The 12,043-nt window shown below is 38.4% G+C and overlaps 1 protein-coding gene across 1 annotated transcript in view; it reads left to right on the forward strand.

Annotated features, from left to right (window-relative positions):
- DBT (dihydrolipoamide branched chain transacylase E2) overlaps positions 1 to 2,414 on the forward strand; it is a 51,233-nt gene extending 48,819 nt beyond the window's left edge. Inside the window, exon 11 of the mRNA XM_010343815.2 lies at positions 226 to 2,414. Coding sequence (XP_010342117.1) covers positions 226 to 393 — 168 coding nt within the window. The 3' untranslated portion in view covers positions 394 to 2,414. The remainder of the gene's footprint in view (positions 1 to 225) is intronic.
- Positions 2,415 to 12,043: the final 9,629 nt, after the last annotated feature.

Consider the following 12,043-nt stretch of genomic DNA (forward strand, 5'->3'; position numbering starts at 1 on the left):
GGGAATTGTACAAGGGAAAGGAAGTACCTCGGAGAAGTTCTGAAAATTTCAGGCATATACTCAAAGATGGGAAGAGTTTTCAAAAGTCATTAGGGATGCCTATTTTTTTCTCTATTGTAGGGAGAAGGGTTTGCCTGATCTTATGCCATTGTTAGAGCTTGAGCTTTGAGCAAGCGAAGTTTACTCTTTCTTCTTTTTTTTTTTTTTTTTTTTTTCCATTTCTAGGCCATTCCCCGATTTAACCAGAAAGGAGAAGTATATAAAGCACACGTAATGAATGTGAGCTGGTCAGCTGATCACAGAGTTATTGATGGTGCTACAATGTCACGCTTCTCTAATTTGTGGAAATCATACTTAGAAAATCCAGCTTTTATGCTACTAGATCTGAAATGAAGACTGATAAGGCATTCTTAAACTTTTTGAGCTTCCAAAGAGTATGTAAAGCCTAGCTGTGCCAGTATGTGTTCACCTTTACAATTTGTATTGTAAATTATTAGTATGGGATGATTAAGGTTCTAAGGCACAATATTTGTCACTGTTCTGTTGAACTTTTTGCTGAAAATGATTAATGGTATAATGGTTCTCCTGGGGCTGTCACATTTTATAGGTCAGAGTGACTGCTTAATATGGTGCTGACGTCTTTGTGTCAATGGCTTGAAACTGGCAACGTTAACAAAATTAAGGTTACTAAAAGACAGGTAGCCATATACAGACAGTATATGCCCTATTTTTTTTAACTGACTCTTAATGAAACTTTTTAATTATACTTAATTAGGAAAAGGAATTTATATACAAAATATTTTCCATTTCCCTATAATCATGCTAACTGTTGTATAAAATAAGTGCAATTATACTTCTCTTTTGAGATATCCAATAGTATATTCTTAACTCTGTACAGAGAATATCACCTGTAAATGTCTTATTTATATCAATTAATGTCTTTGAAAAGGGAAACGTATAAACTGGCCTTAAAAATGTCCAATTATAGTTTTATAACCAGTTAGTCTATTAAAGGTGTTTGTTTAAAATGGATATACTTTTAGAGTTTTGGTAATGCTTTAGTATTTTATTGGGAAAGACCTTCACCTTTGCAAACTTCCCTTATGTAGGGAAGGTACTTTAAATGTAGCAGCCACTGACATTTCTTTCTTTTTTTTTTTTTTTTTAATTTGCAGAAGTCTACGTTCTTTTAACTTTTTTGGTCTTCAGTTAAAAAAATAGAATAAGAAATTAAGGTCTATTCCATTCTCCATATCCTGGGTAGGAATGTAAATAACAGGAGAAGGAAGAGTCTAATAATAATTATGAATATAAAAAATAATAAATTTTGTATAGAAATGAAGGTTTCATAATGAGAATTTTGTTAAAGTTCTACTTTAATCAGAAATAGTATCGAGATGAATGTATCCAACATTTCAATTTGCATTCAGAAATCTATGTTGTTTCTAATATTGTCCAGTTGAATACTGTATGCCAAAATTAGTTGTTTAAGTGAAATTTTGTGACAGAAAAACGGTTGTTTTAATGTCTATTTGGTTTTTCTTGAAATGAAAATAATTTTAAATCAGGAAAGAATAAGCCAGGTGTGGTGTGACTTGAAACTGTAATCCCACTTATAGGGGAGGCTGAAGCAGAAGAATCACTTGAGGCCAGGAGGTTGAAACCAGCCTGGGCAACATACTGAGATCCCATCTCAAAAAAAATTTTTTTTAAGTTAGCCCAGTGGCTCACGCCTGTAATCCCAGAACTTTGGGAGGCTGCGATGGGCAGATCACCTGAGGTCAGGAGTTCGAGACCAGCCTGGCCAACATGGTGAAACTCCATCTCTACTAAAAATATAAAAAATTAGCCAGGCGTGGTGGTGCATGCCTGTAGTCCCAACTACTTCAGAGGCTGAGGCAGGAGAATTGCTTGAGCCAAAGAGGTGGAAGTGGCAGTGAGTAGAGACTGCATTAACCTAGGTGACAGAGATACACTCCATCTCAAAAAAAAAAAAAAAAAAAAAAATTAGCCAAGTGTATTGGTGTGCACCTGTAGTCCCAGCTACTCAGGAAACTGAGGCAGAAGGTTCAACTGAGCCCAGGAGTTCAGAACTGCAGTGAGCTATCATAGTGCCACTATATTCCAGTATGGGTAACAGAGTGAGACCTGGTCTCTAAAAAAGAAAAAGAAAAAAAGAATAGGTCAAATAAATGCTGTTATTGTAAACTTTCAGATAATACAAAGTTACCAATAAAATTAAAAATCATTCATAATATTACCACTATTAACATTTTGATGTATGTATCTGTATATATGGCTATTCTTTTTATTAAAGCAGGATCATAGTATATCTACTATTTTATTATTTGATTTTTTAAATTTAAGATTATATTATGGGCAACTTTACATATCAATAAACAATTCCACATTGTCATGCTTTCAAATAGCTGCATAGTATTCTATTGTATGCGTTTATTATACATTCAAACATTAAGCTTCTACTCTACCAATCATGGTTCTAAGCATACAATAGCCACCTTCATGCTCCCATCCTTGATTGGGCTTATAGTCTAGTGGAAGACACTGATATTAAATAACTGCAAAAAACACTGTTATTGGTAGGAAATAACCCAGGTGCTGTGAGCCATCTAGTAAAGTTTACTGATCTTATCTGGAAGGATCAGAAGATGGATGTCCAATAATTTAACCAATTCTGTATTGATAGACATTTATTGAATTGTAAATTAAGAATGACATGATCAGTAAAAATGTTCTCTTCACTTAAAGAATAGAAGAACCAGGGGAAGAGAATTCTGAAATAAATAAGTGTAATATATTCCCCTGAAGGTCCAGCATCAGTGGCTCAAGATACTGTATTCCTCAAATAGCCCTAAGCTGTCTGGTTCTATTCCAATCCCTGGGCATTACCATCTTCTCTTTGGTCTCATCCATTGAGAATTCAGCAAAGGATTTGTTCCCTACGGTGTGCACAGCCCTTAGGATAGCAGGATTCCCTGGAGGGGGTGAGATGGGTAGAGCACAGCCTTAGTGGCAGTGCTAGTCCATGGGGCTCTACAGAGCAAGAAGTGGGTGTTTGGGAGGAGAAAAGGGCTCTTGCTGTACTCCTAGAAGTTGGAATTAAAGTGGAAAAGCCAGAAAATTCAAGTCCTTCACTAACATGACCTGATATTAGAAGGTATATGTACATGGGGGAGAAGCCAAATTGATTGCTGCGAGTGGCCAAGAAGAAAACAAAGCTCTGTTCATTATGTACAGCATTCCTCCGATATTTGAAAAAGAAGTACAACAAGGAAAGAAGACTGAGGACGGAAGTCAAAAGTGACATGAATTTATGTTTTAGCAATCAATACCTTGAATGAAACCTGAATAAGAGGTGATTATGTAGAAAGAGAGTGAAAGTGACAGCTCTTAGTCAGCAAAGCCCACTGGGTTGTTTGAGCATTTCTCATGGCTTCCCACTCAAAGCGGATCCCAAAAATCACTTGATGGATTTCCTTGCTGATTTCTAAGTAAACTATGGTTTAAGGAAGAAATGATGGAGGCCAGGCGTAGTGACTCACCCCTGAATCCCAACACTTTAAGAGGCTGAGGTGGGTGGATCACCTGAGGACAGGAGTTCAAGACCAGCCTGACCAACATGGAGAAACCCCATCTCTCTTAAAAGTACAAAATTAGCCGGGCATGGTGGCACATGCCTGTAATCCCAGCTACTTGGGAGGCTGAAGCAGGAGAATCGCTTGAACCCAGGAGGCAGAGGTTGTGGTGAGCTGAGATGGCACCATTGCACTCCAGCCTGGGCAATGAGAGTGAAACTCTGTCTCAAAAAAGAAAAACAGAGAAAGAAATGATGGCACTCAGCACTGCCCTACAATACAAGAGTATAAATGTCTCCGTGAAGTTTTCAAAGACATTTGTAACATTCAGGCTGTAATCGATTAATGGGTTTATTCTGCACATATTTATTAATTGTATATTCAGTTCCAGGCTCTAGGGTAGAGACTATGGATAAAGGTGAATTAGATAGATGCAGGTTTTGCCCTCACAGCAAGAGCTTTAGCCAGTGATTAATGCTATCACTAGACGTGGGTTTGTGCCAATAACCTGAAGAGCAGTGCTTTTAGAGTTGAACTAGATTCCCAATCCGTTCTTAATGTATGTTTGGCTCCTTCCCTCTACACTGTCTTTTCTTATTGAGATCGGATCATGTCTGTGAGCCCACATTGTTTCTAGTCAAAATCGCCAGGAGAGGCCAGACACCGTGGCTCATGCCTATAATCCCAGCACTTTTGGAGGCCTAAGTGGGTAGTCGCTTGAGTCTAGAGTTTGAGACCAGCCTGGGCAACCCCATCTCTACAAAAAAAAAAAAAAAAAAGAAAAGAAAACACCAAAAAATTAGGCCAATGTAATGACATGCATCTGTGGTTCCACCTACTCAGGAGGCTGAGGTGGCAGGATTACTTGTGCCTGGGCGGCGAAGGCTGCCATGAACTGAGATTGTGCCATTGCACTCCAGCCTGGATGACAGAGCAAGACCCTCTCAAAATATATATGTGTATATGTATATACACACACACACACACACACACACACACACACACACACACCAGAGCTTTTGATTTGTCTTTCTTGGTTCACATGCCCATCAGTGTGGGCAGGAGAATACAATACTCTGTCCACGCTTGAGTCTTATGGTCACCTTTGGAGTCAGCCATCCTCATTCAACTACCTAGATCAAGAATGGGGATCTGGAAGAATTTATGGGCAGATTAAAAAGGAAGTCAACTACATAAAGTAATGTGTTGCCTTCCCACCCCATCACACCTCAATTCATGTCAAATTATGAATTTTTCTGAGAGAGTTCTTTAATGACATGGGTAGGGAGGAAGCTGAGGTAGCAGTAGAGATTAGAAGGCAAATACATAAGATACTGTTAAACTGTGAGGCTGTTTGTTGCAATTCCAAGATTTTACAATTTCTCCAACAAAGAACATTTGTATTTTCTTCCCAGTTTAAGTTAAATGTTAGTTTGAGAAATAATTTTACTCTCAAACTTCATGTTGTGCTGACAGTTCAACTGAGGCTGTCAAGTATGAATGACTAGCTTCAATATTCTCTGTTCATCTGATTTTTCTTAAAATGCATGTTAATCTACTCACTAGCTTCAATGCTCTACTCTTATGCCAGCCCTTAATTATGGTAAAAGGAAAAAGTTTAAGTTACAATTTCAAAGTGTAGTTACGTGGTCAAACAGAAGATTAACAGAACTCCATGGCTTACCATAGGGATATTTATCAAGAGAAAAAGAAGATACGTATTTGAATTTATGTGACACTTTCTGTGAAATATCTGGATTACCAGATTAGTCTGAAACAAATGCCTTCCAGTTTCTACAGCACATGCCCGAGGTACTCTTCATAGTACCTGTTCAGGTCTTTTCTGCTAATTTTAAGCACCTACCCAAACATCTTCCCAGGCTGGTCATAATAAGCAAATAACCTCAGAGTAGACAAAGTAATTCAATCTAAGAGCCTTTAATTTCTCTCCTTTTCACCTCAAAATGTTTATTCTCACACTCTCTTTCCTTTTGTTTCTCTTTCCGGGAAATGGTTCTCCATCAACAAATACCAAATTTTCTGCCCTCTATGATTTATTCCATCTCTTCTCCCGGTCCCTACCCTATGTAGAACCCCCACTGCCCCACTTTGATCCTTCAGTGTCTTCCTCACATCCAGAACTGTACCAGATTTACTCCCTTGGCACACTGATTAAAATTTATTTCCAGTTCCTTATGGAGGAGGTATTAGAGACTGATGCCAGAACTCTGAAAATTTCAGTGTGGCAGAATAATGTTATGTGTCCATAAACCTGGTTTCTTTTCCTTCAGCCTGCAGTTAGGTAGGGCCATGTCATTTATTTTAACTATTAGAATATGGATATATGGGTTGAACTAATGTAGGCCATTTCCAGTCATGGCCCATACCACTTCTCAAGAGATTCTTCGCATTCTATCTCTTCCCCTCCAACATGAACCCTTCAAGGTTGAAGATGGCACCACACAAGATAGAAGGAGCCAGTGTTCCAAATGACTAGACAGAGCAGAGTGCTCCCCTCCCTACACCCTAGCACTGATTGGTTTGGATGTGATATAGTTGAATAATACGCTTTTATTGTTTTAAGACATTAATATTTGGAGATTAATCTGCTAGTCTAGTTAGCAAAACTCGAACTCTGAGTCGTTTAATGTGGTAGCCTCTAGCCACATGTAGCTACTTAAATTAAAATTAAAATTAAAATTCAACTCAGATATACTAGCCACGTTTCAATTGCTCAGTACCCACACTATTTAATTTAAATTTAAATAGCCACATGTGGCTTGTAGCTCCATACTGGAAAGTAAACATGTAGAATATTTTCATCATCACAGAAAATTCTATTGGATAGTGCTGCCTTAACTGTTAGACAGAACTGTTCCTATTTTTTAAATAATCCCTAAAGCAAAGAACGCCCTTCTTCTCTAATCACAAATTCCAGTTTGCCTAAAAGACGACTCAAAATGCTTTTCTTACATTGTTACCTTTGACTGTCACTAAATGAATAAATTTCCTGTCTTGCTCCTTCTGCCAAACTTCTTGAATGGGTGATCTTTAACTCCTTGCAATCCTGGCTTTTACTCCCCACTGCTCTCTTGTAATCAGTGTTGGCCACAACTCCCACCCGGATGTCTCCTAAATAGTTCTCTGAACCCACCTCTGTCCTGATCTTTAGACATTCATGCCAATGCCTTAGTATCTCAAGATCATCAGTTGGTTTGGTGACATCTCAGTCAGACAGACCAGGTCAGCTATGAACTATTTATGCCAAACCTGACGTGGTTGATGTTTTCATTGCTATCCCATCAAAATAACTATAGGCTTAAAAAAAAAAATCGTGTGATGGAGTCTCACTCTCTCACCCTGACTAGAGTACAGTGGCGCTGTCTCAGCTCCATTCACCGCAATCTCCACATTCTGGGTTCAAACAGCTCTCATGCCTCAGACTACCTAGTAGCTGGGATTGCAGGTATGCACCACCACACCTGGCTAATTTTTGTATTTTTGGCAGAGATGGGGTTTCATCATGTTGGCCAGGCTGGTCTCAAACCCCGGGCCTCAAGTGATCAACCCACCTCCACCTCACAAAGTGTTGGGATTACAGGCACGAACCACCGTGCCTGGCCTGCAGGCTCCTTTATTTTACAGAAAGCATTACCATTTGAACACTGAAGATAGCATGAATCTCAGATGTTTGTAAGTTTAGAATAAAATTGAAATGAAAATTAATTCATTATGAGGCAGTCTCAGTACTGAGCACAAAGGCTTTTAAGCACAAGCAAATTAATGTGCTAGCCAGACCCTGTGAGAGAACTCCAGGCCAGCTTGCTAAAACTGAGCAGGAGAATTTGGAGACAGTCCAGAGGAGAGCCACAAAAACAACTGGAGCATGACACGAATAATTTCAGTTCTGTTGTAGAGAGGTCATCTATATCAGGTTTTTATGGAGTACCATGTGGAATGTTACAATATAAAGCATGGGCAACAGCTGTTGCGAGTCTTAGCAAGAGATAGGGCAGAAGAAATGAGAACAGGTGGAAGATCAAGAATTTAGGTTTGATGTGGGGAAAGACAGAACCATCAAAGAAAGGGATTCACACTGATTTTTGGCTGAGTAGAAGGCAGAGTCTCCTCCAAAGGGCAATGCAAGTGCCCCCACCCATCTACACCCCCAGGAGAGCTGTCAAACTGTATTAAACTTGGAAAAAGCTATTTAACTGCAAGTGTGCTGAAAGAAAACTTCATAATAGTTCCCAACACGTGCTAAAAAATCGAAGTCCAAAAAAACCATCAAGTCTGTACAGAATTTGAAAGAGTGCAATCAGCTATAAAAACCTGGCAATTTAATTTCTTAGAAAAATGTAGCTGGAGTTCAAACTGTAGTAACAAAGGCAAGTAAACTAAGTTGTGGTCAGGTGTAATGAAATTAATAGGACTGGCAGGGATGAAAATAAATCAGAACAGGACTAACAGTTTGAAACATTAGCTATTCAAATACTCAGAACTGATGAGCCGTGCCGCTACACTAACAGCTCTTCACAGCAAACGTTTCACAAATTGCACAAGAACCTGGCCTAGATACCATTGTGTTGCTGGCATAAGATTAGAAGGGCCTTTTGGTTCAAATATTGCTTTGGACAGAGCAGGACAAACTTACCACAGCAAAGACATGATTTTTAAAAAGCACCACTGTCCTTTAGTGTACTAATTTCTCTAATAATTAGGTGAATATTAGAAATAATATATTAAGTGCAGTATACTGCAATTTCAACAGAACGGTATTATTTCCGTAAAATGTTGATTTTTGGATTGTCATGCTTTCTAAATACAAAAATTTCTCATGGCTTCCACAGTTACAAGATATTAAACATTCTGTACAATATTTGTGGAAATATGAAAAACCAATTTTTGTAGTTGCCTTTGGAAATGTATACAACATAATAAAACCTCATCTCTATAAAAAAAAAATGGTAGTAATCATTAGCCAGGCATGGTGGTGGACGCCTGTGTTCCCAGCTACCTAGGAAGCTGAGGTGAGATAACCTGTGCCCTGGAGACTGAAGCTGCAGTGAGCTGTGATTGCGCCACTGCATTCTACCTCGGGTGACAGAGGGAGATTTTGTCACAAACAAACAAAAAGAAACATATACAAAATATATTAGAAAGTTGGGTTAATATCCTACAAACAAAGTATTACATAATTTGCACAGGATTATGTGTATAAAAAGCTTTAAATTCAGAATAACTTTTATTTCTGCAGAACTAAAAGTAGTGCATTTAAAAAAAAGTGGGATGAGCATATCTTTTTAATTTGCTCTGCAGTGAAAAATACCTCAGTTAACATATAGGAAACCAGTGCCATTTTTGTATCATTTGACACAGAAGGTATTTTTGTGTGTGTGTGTGTTTTTTTCTTTTGAAGAAAGATTATTATGTCTCTTATTCTGCCCTTCTGATTTGGGGGTTAAATTGCCCCCAATATATTTGCATAATATTCTGATTGCTACTGCTTAGGTGATATCTTTCATATGAGAACTATCTTTACATAATGGAAAAAACTATGGCAACCACTTCATTCATCAGAGAAATTGTGTTTTGTTCATTTGTATTTTGTTTGCTAAATGACATTGGTTATTTAGACTCCTGGCATGCTTTTTCTCAAATGAAGATTTAAGAGTCATTTCCAAAGTCCTTCTAACTTCTGGACAATTCCCAGTAGGCTGTAGAATAAATGCTTTTCATATAATAGTCTCTAGTGTCTCCACTGTTGATTGGTTTATAAAAATGATGGTGGTGGTGGTGGTGGTGTGTGTGTGTGTGTGTGTGTGTGTGTGAAAATGACAACTGGCAGAAAACTAAACATCAGAAGTACATTTTAATTCCTAGTTTAAAATATTAACTTTTTATTCATAAATTACATATTTAATCTTAGAAAAGGGAATAATTAGCACTTAAAATGAACAATTTTTCTTAGCTATTTTAGTAACTTAAATATGTAAGGTATTAAAAGATTGAAACTGTGGACCAGGCTCATGCCTGTAATCCCAGAACTTTGGGAGGCCAAGGTGGGTGGCTCACTTGAGGTCAGGAGTTTGAGACCAGCCTGGCCAACATAGTGAAACCCCATCTCTACTAAAAAATACCAAAATTAGCTGGGTGTGGTGATAGGCACCTATAATCCCAGCTACTTAGGAGGCCGAAGCAGGAGAATTGCTTGAATCCGGGAGGAAAAAGTTGTAGTGGGCCCAGATTGAGCCTCTGCACTCCAGCCTGGGCAATAGAGAGAGACTCTATCTCACACACAAAAAGATGAAAACTGTGTGTAAATGCAGCAGAAGTCATATGAGACTGACTGGAATCAGAGTTTAAGGTCCAAGGGAAAGACATTGGGTGTCCACCAGCATTTCCTAACTCTCCTCATAAAATAGTCTCTGTTTTGTTAGACCAAGTGGCGCAAGGTAGGATGTAGCCATAACTTTCTAATATAAATCTCAAAATATGGAGAAGACTCATTAACATTTGGCAAGTGAATAGTCTGTTATTTAAGAGTTTTCCTTGCATAGACACATAGACACACACACACTCACCCAACCTTACCTGAAAGATTTCCACATAAAAGAATATTGGTGTTCACAACAGTGTAGTACTGGCTTAAAGACAGACATAAAGACAAATGGAATAGAATAGAGGCCCAGAAATAAACCCTCACATATATGGTCAAAATTTTTTGGACAAGAGTGCCAAAACAATTCACACTCTTGTGAAAGGGGAAAGGACAGTCTTTTCAGCAAGTTGCGCTGGGTACGCTAGAATGAAGAATGCAAAAGAATGAAGTTGGACCCTGCTATAGTCTGAATGTTGTGTCTGCCCCATAATTCGTACATTGAAACCTAATCCTCAAGGTGATGGTATTAAGAATTGGGGCTTTTGGAAGATAATTAGGTCAAAAGGACTTTGCTTCATAAATGGGATTAGTGCCCCTATAAAAGATGCCTGAAGGAGCTTGTTTCATCTGTGAAGATACAGGGAGAAAATACTACCTATGAGGAATGCACCCTCACCAAACACTGAATCTGCTGGTGCCTTGATCTTGGACTTCCCAGCCTTCAGAATTATGAGGAATAAATTCTGTCATTTAGAAATTGTCCAGTCTCAGCAGGGTGTGTTGGATCATGCCTATAATCCCAGCATTTTGGAGGCTGAGGCTGGTGGATTGCTTGAGCTTAGGCGTTTGAGACCTGCCTGGGCAACACAGTGAAACCCCAACTCTATCAAAAAAAAAAAAAAATTAGTTGGGCGTGATGGTGCATGCCTGTAGTCCCAGCTACTCAGGAAGCTGAGGTCAGAGGACGACTTGAGCCTGGGAGGTGGAGGCTGTGGTGCATGATTATGCCACTGCAGTCCAGCCTGGGTAACAGAGTGAGACTGTCTCAAAAAGAAATTACCCAGTTTATCTAGGATGCAAGGATGGATCAGCATACTCAAATCTATAAATGCAATACACTACATTAACAGACTAAAAGACACAAACCATTTGATCATTTCAATAGATGTAAAAAAGCATTTGACACAATTCAGTATCCCTTCATAAAAACTCTCAGCAAATTAAGTATAGAAGGAATGTACCTCAACACATATGTAACAAACCCACAGCCAACATTATACTCAATGGTGAAAAGTTGAAAGCTTTGCTATAAGATCAGGAACAAGACAAGGATTATGTATTAATCTGTTCTCTCACTGCTATAAAGATACTATCAAAAGAGGCTTAATTGACTCACAGTTCTGCATGGCCATGGCTGAAGAGGCCTCAGGAAACTCACAATCATGGCAGAAGGCAAAGGAGAAGCAAAGTATGTCTTACATGGTGGCAGGCAAGAGAGAGAGAGAGACAGAGAGAGCAAGAAGGGAGGAACCAGACACTTATCAAACAACCAGACCTTGTGAGAACTCACTCAATATCACAAAAGCAGCATGAGGAAAACTGTCCCCATGATCCAAATACCTCCCACCAAGTCTTTCCCCTGACTTGTGGGGATTACAATTCAAATTACAATTTGATATGGGTTTTGGGTGGGGACACACTCAAACCATATCAGATGCCCACACCTTTCACATCTACTCGACATAATACTGTAAGTTTTAGGCAGAGCAATTAGGCAAGATAAAGAAATAAAAGGCAAACAAATTAGAAAGGAAAATGTTAAATTCTCCCTGTTTACAGATGACATGATCTTATATATATAAAACTCTAAAGACTCCACAAAAAAGAAAAAAAAAAACCCATTACGACTAATAAACAATGTCAGTAAAGTTGAAGGATGTAAAATCAACATACAAAAATCAGTTGTTTCTATACACTAACAACAAACTGTCCAAAAAGGAAATGAAAACATCTTTTATAATAGCTAGAAAGAAAAAAAAATATTTAGAAGTAAATTTAACTAAAG

Source organism: Saimiri boliviensis, chromosome 11, assembly GCF_048565385.1.
Source record: "Saimiri boliviensis isolate mSaiBol1 chromosome 11, mSaiBol1.pri, whole genome shotgun sequence".
NCBI lineage: Eukaryota > Metazoa > Chordata > Mammalia > Primates > Cebidae > Saimiri > Saimiri boliviensis.